Genomic DNA, 26,224 nt, shown 5'->3' with positions numbered 1-26,224 from the left:
TTTTATTGCTGATATTGCTTCAATTCTTAATTTGTACAGAAAATTATCAACCCATTCATATTTTTAAAGCGTTCTTTCTTGTTTTTGCTGTTATTGCTGTATAATTCTGAATTCGAACAGAAAATTATCAGCCTTTATATATCTTTTTACTCCTTACTCGTAGAGTAAAAGCGTATACTAGATTCGTCGCTAAGTATGAAACAGGTAGAAGGAAGCGTTTCCGACCCTATAAAGTATATATATTCTTGATCAATTGTTCAATTTGGGACATTTGAATGCATTTATTCAACAGTTATAAGTCTTGCTACTTTCATATATATATATAGCAAAGTAACGGTTATCTGCTACTCGATGGCATCGACTATATTAAATGAAATCTTAAATATTAATATTATTTCCCAACTAAGTTATTTGTACACCCTATACATATTCTTTAAATAAAAGGAAAGCGAAGTGACTAAATGTTTTCACGTATTTTTACAGATCTATGGGTAATCATTTATAATCAATCTTTTTATTTGCTTTTAGTAACAACAAATTAGTCAAGGCCCGATTTATTTCGTTTTTCATATATTTCCTATTGCTGCTTTGTAAAGCTTATGTGAGCTGGGGTGTCTTAACTCGGCGAACTTGCTCTGAGATCGTGATCAAGTTGGCTGCTGCAATTTCTAGCGCTCTCTGAGCCATATCATGATTCACTTAGCCATTCCTTTCCCTGACTCGTTTGTAAGCTCGTTTTGCAGTGACTTTTCTGCTTTAAACATTTTATATAGTCTTACGTATGTAGCTACTGCTTCAGTTTGGTGCTTAAACGCGTTGCGCGTACTTCATTAAGCTGTAATCAATTAAGCTGGTGCAGCTATCGTTTAGTATACATACTCAAAAAAGAAATAATTTTTGTATTCTTTGATCATCCTGCTTAAAATATACTTTTACAAAGTTTTAGTGAATTTCGAAAATTGGAAGTTACCTAGAGGCCATGAAGAGCAAAGGAATTTACCAGACTTTTATTTTGTTCCTAGCTATAAGAATATTTTATGATTTTCCTAAAACTTATGCATTACGTGTTGCCAACTCGCTGCCAAAACAACTTATAAAAGGTAAGCAAAAAAATAGAATAGATATGCCCCTTACAGAAATCTAGAAAGCCTGGGTAAATAATGATTTTGCCTTTTCTATGGATAAGCTTTCTAATTTGGTATATGCAAAATAACGAAAATATAAAATTGTTTTTTTAACAATAACATAAAACCTCTTATTGTTTCGTAAAGTACAAATATGTAAGTAAACTTAAATTACATTAGTTATATATATGATAAGACACTCCACCAGCAAAGTCTCGTCAATTCTTCCTAACTTTTCTTTGATTTCAGAACTTTTGTATATTAAAGGTGCGAACGTCACGACCCCTTACCTCGTTAAGAGGTGTTTTTGTTTGATAGCAGATGTTTTTGTTTTAAACAAACTGCAATACTCATATGAGTCATTATAATAGCAATAAAATAGGTATTTATATTTCCGTTGGCAAGGCCAAGTGAACTTAGTACTGTATCCCGTACATGATTAAAGAAACTTTTCTCTGGTAATTTTAATAAAATATGTGTAGGTAGACATCGAAAATTAAACATATATCTTTTTTAGCTTTTAGGCGTTTTATAATTAATTTATTACATAAAATGTTTAGGGTTTAGTGAAAAACATATAAACATTTTCGTTTTACTTAAAAAATATCTAATAAAAATGTACCGTAGTTTTTGGCCATACAAGCAAGCATGAAATGGTTTTCATACTAACCTGAAACGGTTTGCACTTTTTATCGCTCAAAAACTTCCAAACGGTATTTTTGATGGAAACAAGTGTTATAGATCGGACTCTAGAGCTTCTTTACACTCCGATAAAGTCCTCAAGACCATAAAAACAAGAAGGGATTAATACAAACCAACAAATAAAGGGACAAACATGTTTATTTTGGGAAGAACAAGCTTGCGCTGCGCAGGGAGCCCAAGAATGTGCACGCCAAGTCTCATTATTTTAGCTCTTATAATTTTTGAGATCTCCGTGTTCATACGGAAAGTGATCAAAAATATATAAACTTTATGGGGTCGGAAACGCTTCGTTCTATCTACATTCTTTTCGACGAATCTAGTATACCCTTTAACTTTACGAGTAACGGGTATAACAATTTTAAATCGCAGGTAAACTAAAAATTGGTTCTTATATTTTCTGTGTTTTCTTCATTTTGGACGGAGCTAACTACTCCAATTCTAAAAAAAAAATATTTTCATAAAGAACAGTATTTAAAAAAAAACATTTAAGGAACCACAAGTTTTATATAAGTGTTATGGTATTTGTAAAGATTGTAAACCAGATTTTCTTATAAATGATGACTTTGAACTACCCAAATATGTTGTTAAGAACAATCAGCTGAATGTGAACATTTTTAGATAATTGTATCCCAAAACCCCCCAACAATACGTTTACTTACGATTTTAACAGGAATAACCCTAAATGTTTCCATAATTTGCGGTTGTTTCTATTATTTTTTCAAATCACTAGAACGTTTGAAAGATACTTACGTACACTTAAAAAAAATTATAACCTAAGCTTTTCGTTAGTAAGAAAATTTGAAGACAGCAAACGCTAACAGGGCGTTTCTATTATTTTTTCCATCAGTGTACATTGTACATCGTACATATTTCGAACAAACTTTTGTTAAGCTTACACCCCCGACGCGATAATGTATTACATATCACTCTTAGTACTTTTTATACCCGTTACTCGTAGAGTAAAAGGGTATACTAGATTCGTCGGAAAGTATGTAACAGGCAGAAGGAAGCGTTTCCGACCCCATAAAGTATATATATTCTTGATCAGGATCACTAGCCGAGTCGATCTAGCCATGTCCGTCTGTCCGTCTGTCTGTCTGTCCGGATGAACGCTGAGATCTCGGAAACTATGGGAGCTAGGCTATTGAGATTTGGCGTGCAGATTTTAGCTGAAATAAATTGTTCTCATCAATACCTTTCGATTGACCCAAAAAAAGTTTGCCACGCCCACTTTAACGCCCACAAACCGCCCACAAACCGCCCACAAACTTCAAAAAATCGTAAGTATGAACGCGGATATCTCGGAAACTATCAAAGATAGAGAAATGGGATTTCAGATTTAGATTCCGTAGGCTTGAGCGCAGCGCAAGTTTCTTACGCGAACATGCCACTCCCACTCTAACGCCCACAAGCCGCGCAAGCCTGTAGCGCCCACAATTTTCATGCTAGATAAAAAATTTTAACTGAAATGTATTGGTCTTGTCAATACCTATCGATTGATCCAGGCCCACTCTAAAGCCCATAACGCTTAAGTCTGTCTACCGCCGGTAGGTGGCGCATTTCAATCTCGCTTTGCTGCTTGCATATCTCCATTTCCCTTTGGTCCCTTTAGCTGAGTAACGGGTATCTGATAGTCGAGGTACTCGACTATAGCGTTCTTCCTTGTTCTTTTTATATTTTTGTTTTACTTCATGTTCTAAAATCTTTTTGCGTAGCGACTTTTGTGACTGAAAGTAACATCTACAGCGGCGGACTAAAGTCTACATACGACCCCTTTTTTTGGATTTTTAACCATTCCTATTGCTATACAACAACCAAAGTTGTTATATTTATTTAATACATACTTTAAAAGTTATAAACAAAAAACTTACAAAACATATCGTTTACATTACGTGTACATCTTGGCATCTATGAAAAGGTCATGCAAGAGTCTAAAATTTATTTTTTATTTGTATACATTTTTTTCTTAAATTTCTTTATGCGGTATTTTCTTATTTTGGTTTTTATATATTTGCTTATTTTTAAAATATTTGATCGCCTTACGAAAATATTTGTCAGAGTCGTTCGGGCAGTCTATTAATTAATATTTTAGATATATATGTATACCTTTTGTTTCACAGGCGCACAACAATAAAAACTGTAAATAAACAATTTCCATAATTTAATTTCTTGTAATAAATGAATTATAGTATCACTTACCAGACTTAATATAATTAATAAAATGATTTCTGTGGTATTTGCATTGAAATAACGATTTTACTTTACAATTTTGAAGATACAAGGGCTATGTTAGCATAAAGCAATAAACAACAACTATTAAACAATGGTTTAAAAACCTTAAAAGCAATTGCGCCACCCTTTAAAAAAAAATGTTTTTAACGTTTTCTTTACGTTATGCATTTAAGGTACCAGATGGAAATATTTTATGGGGTGAGAGTATGACCTTAAAAATTTCATACAAAAATTACTTTTCATATACAACAGCAAAACTAAGAAACTTTCATTTTCATAAGATACATATGTACATATATCAAGTTTGAAACCGGTCTGCTACAGTTATAAAATAGTCCAGCTTAAAAGCACATACATACATTTGTACATATGTCAGACCGACTTAAAGAAGCAAATTTGTATACATACTTTCAAAGAGTACATATAAATACCCTGCCGTACCAATTATCAGCAATTTATCAAAGACTTACCAAAAAAAATAGATGTTATTATTGAGTCATGCGTTAATTTTCATAAAACGGTTGGTCAAATTAACATAAGCATGTCCTAGGCTGTTATGTATGACAAATTCATCAGCCTTTAATCAACATGTCATAGATAATAACTGGGTTTTGTTATCAACATTTTACGACTTGTTATCGAACTTTCAGCAAACTTTTTCGAAGGGAGAAAATTAAATAGATTGAGAGTCTGGCTAAAGGGGGAATATACAAGTAGATCGGAATTTTTTTATCATCTGGACAACATGCTGTGAAAATTTTAAATTTGAATTCAAACTCTAAGTACTTCAGATCGTAGCAAGTAAAAGAGGAACTAAAACTGGCTGCGAGCGCACATTAAAACCTTTAAACTGCTTTTTCTCGGCTTTACATTTTGGCGTTTTTTCTTTGTTATAGACTCAGTTCACAAAAAACCTATGCAACATATCGCAGTGAATCAAAGATCAATCTCTTCAGTATTTAATTCTCTTCCACTTGAACCTTCATGTTTGCACAAAAAGTTATTTTATTGTTTTTCATGGGGGTAGAAAATGAAATCTTCTTACCTGCGAGTTAGCACTTTTTGTTCAAAACTATATTCAATTTGTATGCCATCATTGTTTTCGATGCTTTTAGGTTCAAAAAGAAGATAATAAAAACCAAATTTATTGTTTTTGATTTAAGACACGAATTACGAGCTTTGGCCTGTCCATAACCGGAAAACTCAAAGATCCATACGCTGTGACACATGCTCCATAAGTCCTCCATTTTGTAAAATTTGTTTATGAAAAAATTTGTGAAACATCTTATATACCAACGCAGTGCCACGCCGATTGCTTAATTATTTCCTTCAAAAAAAAATCATGAAAAATACCTCAATCTTAACCGTTTACATCCACCCTTAATACGATTGTCGAGTGAGAGCGTCGACTTGGCCGATGTCGAAGTCAGCACATTGATAACATATTGATCTCATTGGCTATTGGTGTAGAATGGTGAAAATGTATTATGTGATCTACTAAATAAATACACTTTTTAAACTTATTACATTCGGCACGCTGCAATTTAAATGCCTATTGAACGATTTTAGTGAAGCGTGTCGATTGAGAAAATTTAGAAAGTGTACTTATTTAATAGATCGTGTAATACATTTTTGTCGAAAAAGAGGATATCAGAACTTTAGCTTGTTGAAGGTGCAATCGTCACTAGATTTTTACTCTGTCAATTTCAATAAAAGTCTTCTCGTTTCCGAGAGGAAGATCTCAAATTTAAGCATCAGCGCTCTTGAATTCAATCATAGGCGTTGTCGTTTCCAAGAGTAATCGCTCTTGACTTTGGTAAAATATATATTTTATCAATACGAAACTATGCTTGTTTTCAGGAGCGATTACTGCTTGATTTCAGAATGAATTGTGCTTAATTTCAAGAATACTTTCATCTTGATTTCTACCAAAACCCAATCACGATCCCAAATTAAATTTTTTTAAAAATTGCCCATTTTTATATTCACTTTCATTTTCTTCATTTGAAAAATTATTAGTACGGATATTACAAAAATCTTATAACTAAATATATTTAATTCCTATTTTTATTCTGTCCGCCTCCTTTTGTGACGGCGGCACATGAAAAATTATATATATAATTTTTTGGACTGCGTTTTTTGGAGTTTAAGCTCGTGCTTTGAAGGAAATGTCAATTACTGACGCTGCTGCTGATTTGCCTGAAACTTTTTTTACGTATACTATTCTGTAAATAAGTAAGCACGTGTATCAGGATTTGGCCAAAAAAAAAGTTTATCCTCTGTTTGAAAATCCATAACTCCAGCTGTAGTTATCCGATTGACTTCTGTCTTTTGTATAAAATCCTCTAAGCTCTTATTTTGTAAATAAATTTTTTAAGAAACGTAATTTGTTTAATTCCTTTCAAATAAAAACAAATTTTTATTTTAAAAAAAATTGTTAGCTTTTGCCACCACAAAATATTTTTTTTTTTAAATATGCCTTAAATCAGTGGTCGGCACACACATACCATCACAAGTTTGCCTTGCATTAGTGTGAGTGTAAAAAACACGAAGTTGGCGCGCAGCGCTCTGACGCTGACGTTTCTCTGTTTTGCAAAAAGTGCGCCGAAGCTGAGAAAAAAAAGACCCGAAGACCCATGCCGAAGTCATACGAACATCTACGTTATACGTGAGCGAGCAGAGGATGGGCAGAACACTTCCCTATGCTCACTAGATAGGCCGCTGCCGACCACTGCCTTAAATATATGTAACCTACAAACGTTTTTTTTTATGTTTTAAGTTTGACTGAACAAATAACCATTTTTGTTTGTGTTTCTTTAAGAAACTGCTATTTGTAAATTTCATATGTCGACGGAGCCGGACATAAATAACATTGCTCACCAGCGTTTCCTACGTGGCAGGGACCGTGTCTACTAGCGGACAAAGCCCTTATACGAAAAATAAATGCAAAGTACTGCATTATTACTGTCGGTAAGAAAAAGTGCCACTTCGGCGACTCTTCCAGAAGTATCGCAGAAGTGACTTCGAATTGTGTCGCCGAAATTCGGGAGGGGAGTCACTTTCGCGATCCGAATGCGATATCGCATTCGGATCACCAAGTTACTAAATAGTGCCCTCCGCGATAGAAAATGCTTTCAGGGATACAGTTGGAGTTGCCTGAAAAGTGAACCCGTGTTGTGAAAAATTAAATAACTGACGCTGCCACATCTTAATCACACACAAACATACATGTGTTTAAGCAGCGTCACTTGTCGTCTTCTTCTTTCCACAATGGAAGGCGACTACTATTAATAGCCGCAGAATGGGGTATTTAAAAAAAAATTTAAGTGTTTACTCATGATAATAATACAATTTATTTATTTTAAGAGGGTATTTAAAAAAAAAAACTATCACTTTTTTGAATGCCCATTTCTCCCTCGGTGGAACTCGATCCGGGGTCTTCCGCGCTAGAGTCCGATGCGTTACCTATGACTTGAACTTACGCGCCCATGCGTAACATGGTGTGATGGCTTAATGGGTAAGGCGTTCAGACTCTGATGTGAGAGGACCCCGGTTCGGATACCCGCTAGGGCAAGAGTAAGTCAAAAGTTTTTAAGGAAACATGTTAAGTATTTCCTTAGCAGCTTTAAATATAATTGTTGTATTGAAAAATATATCAGTTTTACTTATTAGAAAAGTATAATAAAATAAAATGTTTTGGGCAGCTCTCAAAATTTGAGCCACAAGAACAAAAATGTACTATACATACAATTTTTAGACATCCAATTACCTAAGATTGTTATATACCAATTACCTAAGATTGTTATATACCAAAAATTGTTTATAGTAAGGTCATCAGTGAGCTAAAATTGTAGGTCATGTATTCCTAAATTTTAGGCCATACATGGACTTAGCTTCAGGCTTAGGCCAATTTTACCTAAATTCTAGGCCATTTTTGGGCATTTTAGATCATTTATTTTTCTGTTTCTATTTTTCAATAATTTGCAATTCGATCCAGATTGCACATCATAGGCAGCAAATAAGCTGTTTTCTCAAAAATTATTGAAATCGGACCAGTCATTAAAAAGTTATAACCAAATAATATAACTATAGGCTAGTTATTGCTGTGGGCCGCTAGAGAAGAAGAAGGTGTTAGCGAAAATAGAAGAGTGGCTTTAAGCATATATCAATCCCTCTCGAACTCCCTTAAGCTAAGTAACGGGTATCCAATAGTCGAGGCGAACGTTATACCCGTTACTGGTAGAGTAAAAGGGAATACTAGATTCGACGGAAAGTATGTAACAGGCAGAAGGAAGCGTTTCCGACCACATAAAGTATATATATTCTTGATCAGGATCACTAGCCGAGTCGATCTAGCCATGTCCGTCTGTCCGTATGAACGCTGAGATCTCGGAAGCTATTAAAGCTACAATACTGGGACTAGGCATGCAGATTCCTGGGCAGGGCAAGTTTGTTTCAGCAGGGTAAAACGCCAACTCTAACGCCCACAAACAACCCAAACCTGTGGCGCCTAAAATTTTCATGCTAGAAAAAAATTATTAACTAAAATGTATTAGTCTCGTCAATACCTAACGATTGACTCAAAAAAAATTTGCCACGCCCACTCTAACGCCCATAACGCTTAAATCTGTCTACCGCCCACATAACCATACATTGAGGTAGGTGGCGCATTACAATCTCGCTTTGCTGCTTGCATATCTCCATTTCCCTTTTGTCCCTTTAGCTGAGTAACGGGTATCTGATAGTCGAGGTATTCGATTATAGCGTTCTTCCTTGTTTTTATTTTAATATATGCCAAACAAAAATTCACAAAAAACCATGCTAGACAGGTTTAAGCGTTATGGGACCTAAGTCCGCCAGCCAAATTCTTGACGAAAAGTTTTCGTGAGAGTTTTTCGGCAGTTTACAGAGTAACAACAGTGGGAAATTCGAGTCCGTGCAGTTCTTTCGGAAGTGAGTCTTGACCGGTATGGAAATTCAAATCCGTGTGAATTTTCGGAAGTGAGATCTGGAACAGGGTCGTATGTATCCGATTTTTTTTTTAATTTCTATCGAAGTTCTGAAGTATTAAAAAAAAATATTCTTAAGTAGAAGAAATATATGTCAAACAACACCGAATCTATAATTATAAAAATTGTTTTCCATTATTTTTCCGATTATTCCTATGGTAGCTATGGGATATAGTTTTTCTTAATATTTATTTATTTATTTATTTATTCGCTAACTTTTGCTGCTCAGCAATGCAATGCAGTCTATTTTGGAGATCTGTTCCGTTCCAACTTTTATACTTCCGATATCTTTGAAACTGAGAGACTAGCTTGCGAAGAACCGGACAAACGGACGGAGAGACGGACACGGCTAGATCGACTCGACAAATGATCCTGATCAATAATACATACATATATATTCTTTATGAGGTCTGGAACGCTTCCTTCTACCTGCTACATACTTTTCCCCGAATACTATATACCCCTTTACTCTAACGGGTATAAAAAGGTTGCAGTTGATGGAAGTTAAGGGGGTGGGAGGTACATAGGATTTTAAAAGGCTGAAGATTGGTCTAGTTTGGTAATATCATATTGAAAAAGTGAGGAGTGTTTTGAGGTTTTTGGTCAAGTTGTTTATATTGTATATATGTATATATATATGTATATATATATATATATATATATAAATATATACTTTTTTAAAAAGATGTGCGTCAGTAACAATACATACATATGTATGGTATTGTTACTGACGCACAACTTTTTAAAAAGCTGTGCAAGGCCAAATTGTATTAGCCAAACCTTTCATATTTTTTTACTTTGACGTGTGTCAAGCCTAAAAAAACGAATACGACGTATATGAACACGCACTTTGAAAACATGACTGTGAGAAAAATGCGATTTAATTTCGATGAAAGTCCGAACCAACTAAATTCGGGGATGTCAGAGAATGCTCTTCCAACCAAATTTCCTCCTTAAAGCTTGTAATGTAAAACATTTATTTTGATAGACGATTTGATAAAATTTAATTTCAGGAGAAATGGCGTATGCTTCAACACAAAATGCTCTTTCGAGTTAAAGAAAAACTTATTTGCTATTAAAAAATCCCAACAAAACAAGAAAATGCTATACTCAACAAAAAGGAGCGCAAGGGAGATGAACATTTGAAAGCGCCACCTTGTGGCGATTACAATATTTGGTCGTAAACTATTATGGAGTTTTTCCACGACATTGTTCGACTCGTTGATAGAATAATTTTTTTTCTGACTATACGATTTGACGTAAGTGCGAAGAAGAAAGACATACGTCAGCTCTAATGAGTCAATAATGAGTAGAATTTTTAAAAAATGATAGGCACTTGTATCCCATTATTTTTCTCCTATTAAAACATACATCGATATTTAGTACTTGGACCGAGGGGTCAATGAGCAAAATTGTATCTGAAAAGTAACATTTTCCTCATTCATTAGAGATGCAGTAAAAATGGGGTCCAGTACGACCATAAAAACTAATTTTTTTTTAAATTATTAAATTGTTTGAATTTCCAGCTTTTTGTGAAAGATTTAGTGTTGCACGCAATAAAAACAACAAAAGCAAAATTTAGAGGCTTTATTGGTCCATTGCGACATAAAAATAACGCTGCTACTTATAAATTAACCCAATCAAAGCAGAAACACAGAGCCATAACTATTTTAAGAAAAACGAACTAACCCGTATTATTAAAGAATTGAACACTTTAGGACATATATGCTCCAAAAATTGTGCATTGTAACGGGTCGTTTGGTTACATCCTTCGAGTCACTCCCTGTCTACCATAGGTGTCCAGCTAAGCTCAGGGAAAACGAGGTGGTTCTTGTTCCTCTTAGGATGCAGCCGTCACTCGAATAAATTTGTAGACGGAGTGTAGCAAGTGCAATAGGGAATGAAAAAAGGTATACTAATAAATGCGAAACCAGGCAAGATCATCCGGAGAGTTTAGGTGGAATTATTCTCATAACAATACGGTGCAGGAATACCACCGAGGTGATGTTAATTTAAGGTGTCTAAATAAAGAAGTTAGTAACTCATGATTTCGTTCAGGTTATAACCCAACAATTTGTATACAATGTGTGCCTAAAACTAGGATAATGCATAGAAATGTCAATAAGTTTGTATTCATTTATATGATTTTCAATATTTTAGGGACTCCAAGTATAGATCGCGGGTTATAGAGGTTTAAAGAGGGTTACTCTGTGTGCTGACAATAGGCTTCTTTCATATAGATTTGTGAGGTATTCTCGGCTAAGCCGTACTTACGACCAGATTCTCCGATGCAGACAGTCCTGTGGACGACGTTGTGACCTTGCAGATAAGGGTTAAATTTAATATGTATCAGAAAGTTTCAGCTCGTCAGCAGCACATGTAATTCAAAAGTATATTTTAAGTATAGGATAAATTAAATTATTTTAAAGCAAAAATAAAGAAAAGGTATATATTCAAAATAATCAAAATTAATACAACATCACTGTGGACGGCAGTACACGTAGTGGCGAAGCGCGCAAGAGGGCGTGCGAAGACAACTACTATATACAGCTGCAGAATTGAAAACCTGCAATTATAGTCCCTATTAAACAAAAACACCTCTTAACGAGGTAGAAAGTAGTGGCGAACGCGCCTTTAACAAAAATTTCTGATATCAACAATTGTGACGAAAAATGATATTACATTCGATAAAATAAATAAACTATATTAAATTTATGTATTCGGCACGCTACAACAGAAAATTTACGTGTAGGTAAATAAATATTTACTGTTGCGGGCCGAAATCAAAAATTTAATATAGTTTATTTATTTTATCGAATGTAATGTAATTTTTCGTCACAATTGTTGATATCAGATATTTTGGTTTAAGGCGCGTTCGCCACTACTTTCTACCTCGTTAAGAGTTTTTTTTGTTTGATAGGGTTATAGTTGGCTTATACGAAAATTCCAAGTTTGGTTAAGTGCTGATGAATCTCGATGAAAGTTGCTGGGGATGGCCAGCGGATCCTCAATAAATTGAAAGATCAACTGAGGCAACAATTTCGCCGGAAATGTCACTCACTTACGCGCTGCCGCCCATGCATGCGTAAGGTAGAAAACGATTTTGGCCCACAAAGTGCGAGAACTATTAGCCACCAAGAACGGTTTTTGGAGGGCGGTTAGTCATCCAGGCAATGAGGTTTTCTATAAGATTTAATTATTGCCCAATCTTGGGGGCTCGATGCTGGAAAGACCCTACAGAAACAGGTTGAGGTTATATTCTTGTCACGCACTTCTTACCCTAGCAAAGTAGGTACTCGGGGGCTGTAACCACAAAACACAACTGAGGGGATAGTTAAATATCCGCCGACAATCGAATCAACTTAAAGAATTTATATATACTTTGATATACTTTGAAATGAACTTATCTTTGACACCGGTATTGAGAGAATGAGAACGGGGTTAGAACTAAAACGGGGTTAAGCTCAGTTTTACATGTGCATTGGATCAGCTGATATGCATCGATAGATACCAATGGATATATACTAGATAAGGTTTTGGCTCATGACTGCGTTTTTTCAAATACTAATTATGAAGATGAACTATTCTCACCCTCATACCAAAGTTTTTATCTTAACCGCACTGGTAATGATAAAAGCTGAAAAGGGTGATACAAAAATAAGAATTATGTTTTTCAAATATCTTTCGCGTTGAAATTTCCCAAGTATTTGCCGTTAGCATCTTCTAAGCCACAGATGTTTTGACCTAACTTTCTCTTTATACTAGCCTTTATTCTTACGGATGCTAGTTTGGCATTAAAATGGAAAGCTAAGTTGCTGAGTTGAAAAGTCCTTTTAATAACTTCATCCCCAATATCAAAAGTTCGCGGTCTACTTCGCAAGTTATAAGTATGCAGATTCATGTAAGCTTTTTCTAGGTTCTTGCCTATGTCGGAACGTAACTTTGAGAATTCATCCTCTCGTTTAAATCTGTCTGTGCTCTCATTTAATAATCCGAAAGCTTTTAGCAACTTGTAGTCCTCACCGTGAGTAATCATATGGTGCCCAAACACAATGAAATAGGGAACCATTCCGACGGATTGGTGAATGGATTTTCGGAGGGCGCCATTGATAGCGCTAGGAAAGGTATCCCATTCCCGTTGATCCTTTCGGATACACAAGTAGGATCGAAGGGCCGCGTTATTGGAGCGGCTTACCCATTCGGCAGCATTTTTTTGCGGGGCATAAGCTCCTGTACACAAGTGTTGAATACCATGCTTTAAAAGAAAATCTGCGAATTCGTAACTTTTGAACTGGGTTCCATTGTCACTAACAACAATTTGTGGAACGCCAAAACATGGAAACAAATTAAGTATTCAATAACCACCTTCGACGTGAATTTGCGAACGGCCTTTAGAAAAGTGAATTTTGAGAAGTAATCTAATACGATCAGAATGCCAATGTTACCCTTAACAGGTGCGATGGTATATGTAGTCGTCAATCACCCCAAGGTCTGGTAAATTAGTTCGTTTGAACTTTTCTCTTAGTTCTGTATACTCATTAGATTGAAAGGCGATGAATTTTAAATCAACACTAGGCAATGAATCCAATTTAACTTCCGCTATGTTATCATCTTCCTCAAAAGACCGCGACAGGGCGTCTGGCACTACATAATCACACCCTTTGCGATGCGCTTTGTTAAATACGAATCGTTGTAGTTTAATAGCCCATCTGGCTAATCCACTAAGGTTTGACTGGCTCATAAACCAGCGGAGGTTGGCATGATCGGTTACAATCTTAAAAAGGTGTTCTTCTATGTACATTCGGAACTTTTTCACGGCTAAGATGACAGTCAGGCATTCAAGTTCCGTTACCGTATAGTTGCTTTGCGCTTTATTCAATTTTTTCGACATGTACGCAATAGGTCTTTCGATGCCTGATTCGTCACATTGCGATACCACCGCACCCACTCCATGAAAGAATGCGTCGCATTGCACGATGAAGGATTTTTCGTAATCTGGGTGTACCAACAAAGGTGCGGAGCAGAGCCAAAATTTTATTTTTTCAAAAACCGACTGAGCGCAATCATTCCTACAGAATAGTTTCTTGCCCAGAAGCTCCGTCAAGGGAAAAATGACCGTGGAGTACTGCGATATAAAGCGCTGGTACCAGCCGGTAATTCCTAAAAACCTTCGAAGCTGGCGTTGAGTTTTAGGCGCTGGTAATTCGGCTACTGCTCGAACTTTTTTGGGGTTTATTTGCAAGCTTCCTCCTCCAACTATATACCCAAGATAATCAACCAGCTTCAATCCGAATTGGCTTTTCGTTACATTTATTGTTAGGCCCGCTTTTCGTAACTGACTAGCGACCTCAGCCAATTTCTGGGAATCGGACGGGCATTAGGTCTGGACCGGGAGCTCCTGAAAAGTTCCTCATGCCTATGACACTCTTTCCGTAGAACAGCTAGACTGGAAGTGGGAACGTGTAAGAGCTCTTGTTTCAACTCGGGTCGTAAATTCTACCTTACTTCTGTCGTTATATCTGATTCGGATAAAGGCATCCGCGATCATCAACATCGCGTCTGGAAATTCATCGAACGATTCAGTAGTACCTTGTTTTCGACGCCGTAATGTATTCTTGATGTCCCGATCAGTTCGTTGGTCTCGGTACCTTTCCTTTAGGCGATCCCAGAAACTAAACCAAGTCATCATATCTGAGCTTCGATGCACACGCCAATAAAACGTCAATGCTTATCCCGAAAATGGAGTTTAGCAAACTGAAACAACAGATCGAAGTTTCCATTTGGGCACTGCGTTGTCAAGCAGTTAACCCGATATATAAAATCTTGGATAGGAATGTCGGTACTAGAGCCGCTAAATCTAAGGTGCCAATTGGAAATTACACTCGAAACCCTATATGGTCTCTCTGCCGAATAGTAATTTACATTCGCTTGATGATTAGAAGAAAAACGTATCGAATTATTGTCTCTGAGTTGTGCCTCTGCGCGAGCGGCTCGATTGTGTGAACACAGGCTTAAATTTGCTAAAGATTCACCAATTTGATCTGCAATTGTTGCTCGCCTTATGGGTTTCTAAAGATCTAGCTATTATTTGTTGAACTCGCTCTTGGGATAAGCTTTGCGGACTTGGAGCTATACCTTGACAACTTGGCTGGCGACTTATTGATATATTTGGGGCTAATCTAGGGAGATTATAAGTGTTTTGTACATTCCGTGAACTATTCCTGGTTGGTGCTTGAGTTCTGTGTACGGTACCTGAGCTTGAACTACCAGCCGTTGCACATGGCCCTTGCACAATCTGAATCCTTGCTTCTATGGGTAGTGGTGCAGCCTCTTTTATTTATTTATTTTTGATTTATGTGTACAAGTTAATATCTGCATGTCTGGTGTTCTGTTACTGATTTAAATAGAAAAAGCTTTTGAAGTCAACTTCGTGTAAAAGAGGAACATTCCCAAAAAAATATAAAGCATGAACGCTTCTCAATTTTTCAACGATTTGATAAGGCACTCAAAATTAAATTACGTTGCGTAGTCTTCGTCCTTTTGACAGAGCCAAACTCCTACGAAATCCAACTTTAAATATGTGTAAAAATACCGTTTCACACAATCTATTTTCTGGTTGCTTTATTTTCATTTTACAAATCCAAGGTCTTTAGACTATATGAATTCAGAAACTATGAAAAATGTTTGGTTGGATCTTTGATAGCGGGAAAAGATAGTTTGGAAATATATTTTGAGGCTTGACCTTTGGCACATAAATAATATTTAGCTTTATTTTTTTTTTGTGTTCCTTATAATCGGTGTCCAGCTAAACTCAGGGAAAAGGGGGTGGTTCTTGTGCCTTTTAGGATGCAGCCTTCACTCGAATAAATTTGTAGACAGAGGGTAGCAAGTGCAATAGGGAATGATAAAAAGTATGAAAATAAATGCGAAACCATGCAAGATCATCCGGAGAGTTTAGGTGGAACTATTCTCATAACAATACGGTAAAGAAATACCACCGAGGTGATCTTTACTTTAGGTGTCTAAATAAAGAAGTTAACAACTGATGACTTCATTCAGGTTATAATTCAACAATTTTTATACAATGTGTGCCTAAAACTAGGATAATACATAGACATTTCAGTAAGTTTGTATTCATTTATATGATATTCAATTTTTTAGGGACTTCAAATATAGGTCGCGACTTATAGGGGCTTAAAGAGACTTACTCTGTGTGCTGACAATAAGACCAGGTTCTCCGATGTCGCCAGGCCTGCGGACGACGTTGTGACCTTGCAGATAAGGGCTAAATGTAATATGTATATGAAAAGTTTCAGCTCGTCAGCAGCACATGTAATTTAAAAGTATATTTTAAGTATAGGATAAATTAAATTATTTTAAAGTAAAAATAAAGAAAAGGTACATATATTTAAAATTATCAAAATTAATACAAAATTGGGTTATAGTTGGTTTATACGAAAGTTCTAAGTCGTTTAGAAGCACATAAAGTGGGTCTGCATAAGTGCTGATGAATGGCCAGCGGATTCTCAAAAAATTTTAAGATCAACTGAGGCAACAATTTCGCCGGGCTATAAGGCTATTAAAGCGTTGCTTTCCGCGCTGCCGCCCATGCATGCGTAGGGTAGCAAGCGATGTTGGTCCCCAAAAGTGCGAGAATTATTGGCCACCAAGAACGGTTTTTGGAGGGCGGTTGGTCATCCAGGCGATTGGGGGCCTCGATGCAGCAGAGACCCTACAGAAACCGGTTGAGGTGAGTGCGTGACTTCTTACCCTATCCAAGTAGGTACTCGGGGGCTGTAACCACAATACACAACTGAGGGGATAGTTAAATATCCGCAGACAATCAAATCAATTTAAAGAATTTAATTCCAATTTCACACGTGTTTTTTTATATTGGTCGCCACGGCAATACTTTGATATGAACTTAACTTTGGCAGCGGTATTGAGAGAATGAGAACGGTGTTAGAACGAAAACGGGGTTGTACAATTGAAGCTCGGCTTTACATGTGCATTGAATCAGCTGATAAGCATCGATAGATACCAATGGATATATTCTAGATAAGCTTTTGGCTCATGACTGCGTTTTTTCAATTACTGTGTACTATTCTCACCCTCACAGTATTTTAAAAAAAGTCAAGTGCTCGCCGAAGTGGATGGAGTGCTCTTACATCCCACCAAGACAACAATTTACATGCAACAACCTTGAAAATGTATACATCGGTTTATCTACCCCCACCCTCATTACCGGGGACTTCAATAGCTGGCATACGTTATGCGGTTCCCCTAGGAACAACAAAAAAGGAAATACACTTGCCCAATTTATTCACCAATCTCCTCTAACCCTACTAAACGATGGTTCTCCCACACATGTCAGCACCCACAACACTCTCACACAGGCCGATCTCACTCTTGCATCTGCGACCCTTGCCCTCAAATCCGTTTGGTTCATCGAGTCAAGTACGTTAGGAAGCGACCACTTTCCTATCGTCACAACACTATTTGACCCTACTTCCACCCCTACCTTCTTACCTAAATTCAAATTAGATGACGCAAACTGGCCTAAATACGTTGAAGCTAGTAACTACTTCCACCTTCAACGTCCCATAAGCCACAATCTTAATAAGGAAGCCGCTGACCTAAAAAGAATAGTTCACCAAAGCGCTAACTGTTCTATCCCACAATCCATACCTAATCCCCATTCAAAACGCACAGTACCATGGTGGAACACTCACCTACAAACACTTAAAAAATCAAAAAACGCTTACTTTAATATCCTTCGACGAAACGTCTCCAACACGAACATAATTAACTATAGAAGATCCAATGCCCTTCTCAAACGCGTAATAACAATAGCTAAACGTTACTCACTAGAAATATTCACCTCCGAAATTAATCCAAACTATTTGACCTCCAAAATTTTGAGTAATCTTCGAAGATTCTGCGGACTTCGACCAAGATTCGGCATCCACAGCATCGCACAACCAAATTCACCCACTAAAATAACAAATAGATTAGAGATAGCCAATGAACTATGTTCCTTTTGGTCCTCCGAAGCCAGTGACTATAATTTCTCAGCAACCTTTACCCACCACAAAAATAACATACTACCCATCCACCAGAATTACCAGCCTTCCACTAGCGCATTAAAAATTGATTCTCCCATCACCTCCCGTGAACTCAACATGTCAAGGCAAAAAGGAAAGTCCCCAGGTCTCGATCGTGTCTCCTACCAAACGCTAAAGAACCTCCACCCAGCAGTAAAACTCATACTACGTGATCATTTTAACAATATATTTAACAGCTTCATCCCACAACATTAAAAACTTAGAAAAAACAAGGAAGAACGCTATAGTCGAGTACCTCGACTATTAGATACCCGTTACTCAGCTAAAGGGACCAAAGGGAAATGGAGATATGCAAGCAGCAAAGCGAGATTGAAATGCGCCACCTATCGGCGGTAGACAGATTTAAGCGTTATGGGCGTTAGAGTGGGCGTGGCAAATTTTTTTTTGGGTCAATCGATAGGTATTGACGAGACCAATACAGTTCAGTTAAAATTTTGTATCTAGCATGAAAATTGTGGGCGCCACAGCCTTGGGCGGTTTGTGGGCGTTAGAAAGGGCGTGGCATATTTTCGTAACAAACTTGCGCTGCGCACAAAGCTACGGAATCTAAATCTGTGATCCCAATTCTCTATCCTTGATAGTTTCCGAGATATCCACGTTCATATTTACGATTTTTTGAAGTTTGTGGGCGGTTTGTGGGCGTACAAGTGGGCGTGGCAATTTTTTTTTTTGAGTCAATCGATAGGTATTGATGAGATCAATACACTTCATTTAAAATTTTTATTCTAGCATCAAAACTGTAGGAGCCACAGTTTTGGGCGGTTTGTGGGCGTTAGAGTGGGCGTGGCACTCTACTGAAACTACTGCTGCGTAAGAAGCTCAGGAATCTGCACGCCAAATCTCAATAGCCTAGCTCTCATAGTTTCCGAGATCTCAGCGTTCATCCGGACAGACAGACGGACAGACGGACAGACGGACATGGCTAGATCGACTCGGCTAGTGATCCTGATCAAGAATATATATACTTTATGGGGTCGGAAACGCTTCCTTCTGCCTGTTACATACTTTCCGACGAATCTAGTATACCCTTTTACTCTACGAGTAACGGGTATAATTATACCAATTCACAAACCTAATACAGACAAAACATCATGCTTCGCTAAAACGGTAGACAAAATCATTGCTAATCGGCTATGGTGGTTTGTTTCCTACAACAACTCGATCGATAGTCGTCAAACTGGGTTTCGAAAAGGAAAGTCAATATCAGACAATCTACTGGTTTTAGATCACCTGATATCCTCTTCCTTATAAACAAAGAATCACTTATCAGTGATCTCACTTGATTTTACTATCCATACTATTGTCGACGAACTGCAGTCATGGAAAATCGGCCCTAAGATTATAAATTACTGCATTAATTTCATGACCAACAGAAAAATCAAAGTCTATGCCAATAACCATCTTTTATTCACCCGCCAACAACACAACGGCATTCCCCAGGGTTCGCCACTCTCAGTAATTCTGTTCCTCATCGCGATTAACAAATTAAATTCAGTTATCCTTAATCACAAACAGTTCAACTTTTGCGTCTACGCCGACGATTATCACATATTTAAAAAGATAAGCAAAGACACACAAATAAATATTGACCCCCTCCTCAATAATATCCACTCTTGGTGTGAATACTCCGGCGCTGTCCTGTCACTCAACAAGTGCAAACACCTTAATTTTTGTAAAAAACACTCCTACCAACTTCGAATATCCACTACACTTGCACCAATAGACAATACTAATACGTTAAAAATATTAGAAATAACTTAATTAAAATTAAAATTGAAAATATTAGGAATAACATTTAATAAGAAATTTAATTGGACAGATCACGTAGCTAGCCTAGTCTCTTCCCTATCAAATCGCCTCAATATCATAAAGTGCATATCGAGCAACAAGTTCAACTGCAATCACCTCACTATTTTAAACATTATAAAAACGCTTATTTTGTCAAAAATCGACTTCGGCTTACCCTTTTACGGTAATTGCACAACATCCACAATTAAGCCAATTAAAAGCATTTACCACTCTGCCATCAGATCAGCACTAGATGCTTTCCGAACCACCCCTGTCCATAAAATTATCTTTGAGTCTAACATGATGCCAAAAGATATCCGAACCAAGTTTTGTATCTCCAAAACTATAAAACCCATCCTACTCTTTCATAACTCTCCGCTAAAATCTAAAGTTACCAAAATATTAAAAAGAAAGAAGCGAAACCCAACGATTCCATCTGTCGTCCACAGAGCCTTGAGTTCCGCCGTAGAACTTGGTTTACCAACTAAACGACCCATTTCAAAAAAACCCATTAACCCACCTTGGTCGGATGTATCCAATTTGATAGATACAACTCTGCGTAAACTACCGAAAGCCACCACTCCACAACTAGCCTACCAGCCAAAGTTTCTCGAATTCAAAAACAAAAACACGAATAGAACATTCATCTACACCGATGGTTCCAAAATTTCAGGCGCGTCATCCTTTAGTATAGTATCCAACGACATAAGCCAACAGCACTTACTACCATACTACAGCTCCATCTTCTCTGCCAAAATCATTGCTATCTACAATGCAGTCCTTTTAGCTCAACACTCACCAAACTCTTCAGTAATCTGTTCCGACTCCCTGTCGGCGTTAAATGCTATAGCAAATCCCTCCAATAATTCCTTCTACCCATCCACAATCAGACGAATTCTGTTAAAAAACTTTAACAAAATAACCATTAAATGGATCCCGGGTCACTGCGGCATACAAGGCAACGAAGTTGCTGATGAAACCGGCAAAAACGCCTTTGCACTGCCCCTGACATTCTACGACAACCTGAACATATCCGATATGCTAAAACAAATTAGAAAACAAGGGAGAACGCTATAGTCGAGTACCACGACTATCAGATACCCGTTACTCAGCTTAAGGGACCAAAGGGAAATGGAGATATGCAAGCAGCAAAGCGAGACTTAAATGCGCCACCTACCGGCTGAAGACAGACTTAAGCGTTGTGGGCGTTAGGGTAGGCGAATTTTTGATCAATCGATAGGTATTGACGAGACCAATACATTTCAGTTAAAATTTTTTATCTAGCATGAAAATTGTGGGCGCCACAGGTTTGGGCCGTTTGTGGGCGTTATAGTGGGCGTGGCATATTCGCGTAACAAAATTGCGCTGCGTACAAAGCTACGGAATCTAAATCTGAGATCCCGATTCTCTATCTTTGATAGTTTCCGAGATATCCACGTTTATACCTACGATTTTTTGAAGTTTGTGGTCGGTTTGTGGGCCTTACAGTGGGCGTTGCAAACTTTTTTTTGGGTCAATCGATAGGTATTGATGAGAACAATACATTTGAGCTAAAAATTTTATTCTAGCATCAAAACTGTAGGAGCCACAGTTTTAGGCGGCTTGTGGGCGTTAGAGTGGGCGTGGCACTCTGCTGAAACAAACTTGCGCTGCGCAGTAATCTCAGGAATCTGCATGCCTAATCCCAGTATTGTAGCTCTTATAGTTTCCGAGATCTCAGCGTTCATACGGACAGACGTACAGACGGACATGGCTAGATCGACTCGGCTAGTGATCCTGATCAAGAATATATATACTTTATGGAGTCGGAAACGCTTCCTTCTGCCTGTTACATACTTTCCGAAGAATCTAGTATACCCGTTTACTCTACGAGTAACGGATATAACAATATAAAGAACTACAGACTTCTCTTTTTCACCAAACAAATACATATTACAAATCAAACAATACAGATCAAAACAAGGAAGAACGCTTTAGTCGAGTACCTCGACTATCAGATACCCGTTACTCAGCTAAAGGGACCAAAAAGAAATGGAGATATGAAAGCTGCAAAGCGAGATTGAAATGCGCCACCTACCGGCGGTAGGCAGACTTAAGCGTTATGGGCGTTAGAGTGGGCGTGGCAACATTTATTTGAATCAATCGATAGGTATTGACGAGACCAATACATTTCAGTTAACATTTTTTATCTAGCGCCACAGGTTTGGGGGCTTGTGGGCGTTAAAGTGGGTGTGGCATGTTCGCGTAACAAGCTTTCGCTGCGTACAAGGCTACGGAATCTAAATCTGAAATCCCAATTCTCTATCTCTGATAGTTTCCGAGATATCTGCGTTCATACTTACGATTTTTTGAAGTTTGTGGGCGTTTGATTGGGCGATAAGAACAATTCATTTCAGTTTAAATTTTTACTCTAGCATCAAAACTGTAAGAGCCACAGTTTTGGGCGGTTTGTGGGCGTTAGAGTGGGCAGTCTACTGAAGCAAACTCGCGCAGCGTAAGAAGCTCTGGAATCTGCACGCCAAATCTCAATGGCCTAGCTCTCATAGTTTCCGAGATCTCAGCGTTCATCCGTACAGACGGACATACGGACATGGCTAGATCGACTCGGCTAGTGATCCTGATCAAGAATATATATACTTTATGGGGTCGGAAACGCTTCCTTCTGCCTGTTACATACTTTCCGACTTAAAAATTTTAATTGGTTGGGAGAAAAGGCAGTGTAAAAGTGAAAACTTTGAAAATTGAAAATGTTGGGGAGCTAGAATGTTGGGACTTGGCATGCAGATTCTTGGGCTCCTGCGCAGCGCAAGTTTGTTTCAGCAGCCATGCCCACCTTATTTGTTAAAATTCAAATCTCGGCTCAAAAGTTATTTCAAAAACCAGATTTTTTTGAAACTATCCAAAATGAAAATGCTTGTGCTTTTCTCAAAACTGTTATGTTGAATTTTCAATGTCTAGCTGCACATACCTTATTTAAATTCCTAGAATTCCAAGTTCAAGTCGGGCATCACTATTTTGTCGAACTTAGTAGGAACAGTGAGGTCCGGATTGCTTATAGAGTGCATGCACACATACATGATTCTAAACCAAAGACTATCGACAGGGGTTAGGATCCTGCACATTTGCTATGAAATAATCATGCAGGGTTTTTCATGCAGGACATTCGTTAAAGAGAATTGAAAAACCATATTACTCTAGGAGTTCTACTGGAACGCACACCAAATCCTTATGAGCGACAAAGAGAACAGAAACCATATTCTAAGAAAAAGCTTTCCAAGCATTGATGAAGACGACATCACCTATGAAAAATTACTTTCAAAACTCCTTCAAAAATCTAATTCCAAATAGGCAACAAATATTCATAAGCGATAAAAACCACATGTTGTTATTATTATTATTATTATTCATTGTTTTAGGCTTCCTAACGCTACAAGTTCTAAAACTTATAAATTACAGCGCTAGTCACAACTGGTAAACATATTTAAATTTGGACAAAATTTGTTCTTAAATCTAATGACATACGTTGTTACATTTATTGTTGAACATTGAGATAAATAAAAATGAAGTTATATCGAAATTAAAAAACTAAGGAAAAGGTTTTGGGGATAATTCGCAATGTTAAAATAGGATACTATACCTTATAGTAGACTAGAACTGCTATTTTTTAGGTGTGAGAGAAGTTTTGTCTTAAATAGTGTTGCGCTCCTAGTTTCTTTTATGAAGTTGGGAAGCTCGTTCCACGTTCTAATCGCATTTATAAAAAATTGTCTATTTGAAAGCAGAAACCTGTGTCGGATGCAGATAATATTCTTTGTTCTTGTAGATCTGGAGAATTGTAATTTTTCAAATAAGTACGATGGCTCCCTGGTGTATATAACTTTGTGTAAAAAGATTATTGTTCTACTTTTCATATAATCTGCCAGGCTTATATCAAATATCTTGTAAGCAAATTGAGTTACATGGTCAGATCTATGCAAATTAAATATAAAACGCGCAATACTATTGTATGCTATTTTCAGCTTATGTTGACTTGCTATATCACAATTTGCATAGATCTCTAGACCGTAAAAGAGTGTGGGTATTATACAAGACTTGGCAATTAGAAGACGCACACTAACAGGTAAGGAACATTTAACTAGTGACAAGGATCTTATTAGTCCGTATGTTTAGCCTACAGCTTTGTTTACGTGGTCATTCCAGTTCAAGGTTCTATTAAATATGATACCCAAATTATTGGCGGTTTCCACGTACTCAATTGGTGTTTTGTTAATCATCAAGGGGAACAGTTCAATATTGCATAATTTCTTCTTAAAAATGATTAAGCACTTTGATTTCAATGGATTGATGGCTAGACCGTTGTTTTTTGCCCATTCATTTACTCCTCCAAGCTCCATTCTACAAATATCTAAACAATAACTAATTCTGTTTAAGGTACGACTAACATACATCTGAGCATCATCAGCATATAAATGGACATTACATTTCGACAGCACAGAAGGAAGATCATTTATATAAAGTGTGAATAATATTGGTCCAAGAACCGAACCCTGGGGTACACCACGCTTCAGATAGGCAAACGAAGAACAAATATTTGACGATGCAACATATTAACGACGATTTTTAAGATACGAACACAAAAGTTTGACGGCAGTATTCGAGAAGAAATACAAATTTTTTAGTTTTGAGCACAGGATATCATGATTTACTGTGTCGAACGCTTTGCTGTAGTCCAGCAATAGTAAGAAGGTGACATACTAGTTGTCCGTCTGTTGACGTATATCTTCGATTATTTTTAAGAATGGCTGAAGTGCAGCTACGATTTTTTCTAAATTCAGATTCATGGTCATTTAAGAGGCTATTGACAGATATAAAATTATTTATTTGTGATGCGACAATATTTTCAAACACCTTGGAGAGGTACGGAAGAATAGATATCGGCCGGTATTCTGTGTTTGACTTTGGTACTGGGATAATTTTGGAGGTTTTTCAGCAATCAGGGAACGTAGACGTGGTAAGATCCGTGTTAAATGTGTGCGTAAGGTAAGGGATAAGTTTAGGAAGTAGAATTTTTATAAATTTAGGATGAATATCGTCAGGTCCAATTGCGTTAGACTTAATTTTAAGAATATTATCTAAAACATCACATTGGTCAACACACAGATGTTTTCAGGTACTGAATTCAGGTACGTATTGGTTGTGACCTCAGGAACTTGGCATTCTGCTAATTTAAGGTTGAGTTCATCTATGTCAACATCTAGTTCCTGTGATGTCTTTTGTTTACCTATCCCTAGAGCTTTAAAATGTTTCCATGTTTGACTCGAAGAGGTTGAGTTTTTAAATTTTTGGCTAAAAAAGTTTTATTTTGCAGAGTCGATTAGTTTGTTAACCGTTTTTTTCAGAGATACAAACATGCTGTGGTGTTGCGGTGTTTTGTATCTTTTTCACTTCTGGTATGCTTCATTTCGTTTTATAATTGCCAATTTTATATTATTGGTAAACCATGGTTTTTTGGACGGTCGAATTGTTTTACTTTTAACTGGAACAAAACTATCGTATAAGTGGCTAATATTATGTTGTAGAAGTTTAAGTTGACGATCGACAGTTGGAAGACTGTAAATATTGTTCCATACACACATGTCAAATGCTTCGTACAACAGTATGTAATTAATATTATTAAAATCACGATAAAATATTGTATGGTCCGTGTAGTTTTGGTCAAAGTTATAGGTCAGGTATATAATGTCATGTTTTGAAAAGGACGGAACGATTAGCTGATCATACAAACATATTTAATTAACATCACTCACAAAAAACAAATCTAATAATGTGTTACGTGTTCTGCTGAAGTGGGTTGGAAATGAAAGATTCACTGGTTTCAGACCTAGCGATTCCATGTTGCTGGTAAGGTGAGATTCCCTCAGAATATCACTATTAAGATCGCTTACAAGGATTACATTAGTGAAGTTTACTGTAATGTCTGTCAGAATATTGATTAAATCATCATAATTTGTGTTGCAATGCGGACGATAAATGCAGCCAATTAACAGATTTTTCTCAATAATCGGGTTTTGTATTTCAAGAAAAATATATTCTATTGCACTGTTTATTGTGTGTTGGCAAATAATTTTAGCTTTTAATTTTTTGTTTACATATACAGCAACTCCTCCCCCATGACTAACACGATCAGAACGGTACACATTATATCCATCACACGATATTAACACATCACATAGACTCTGGACAA

The 26,224-nt window shown here is 36.9% G+C and overlaps 1 protein-coding gene across 1 annotated transcript in view; it reads left to right on the top strand.

The window, feature by feature from the left end:
* The first annotated feature begins 801 nt into the window (after positions 1-801).
* Positions 802-26,224, top strand: part of LOC119559672 (laccase-5) — a 153,651-nt gene continuing 128,228 nt past the window's right edge. Inside the window, exon 1 of the mRNA XM_037872729.1 lies at positions 802-1,100. Within this exon, the coding sequence (XP_037728657.1) occupies positions 980-1,100 (121 nt within the window). The 5' untranslated portion in view covers positions 802-979. The remainder of the gene's footprint in view (positions 1,101-26,224) is intronic.

The sequence above is a fragment of the Drosophila subpulchrella genome, unplaced genomic scaffold (assembly GCF_014743375.2).
Source record: "Drosophila subpulchrella strain 33 F10 #4 breed RU33 unplaced genomic scaffold, RU_Dsub_v1.1 Primary Assembly Seq31, whole genome shotgun sequence".
Taxonomy (NCBI): domain Eukaryota; kingdom Metazoa; phylum Arthropoda; class Insecta; order Diptera; family Drosophilidae; genus Drosophila; species Drosophila subpulchrella.
Note: the sequence above shows the minus strand (reverse complement) of the source record. Positions and strands in the feature narration are given on the sequence as shown.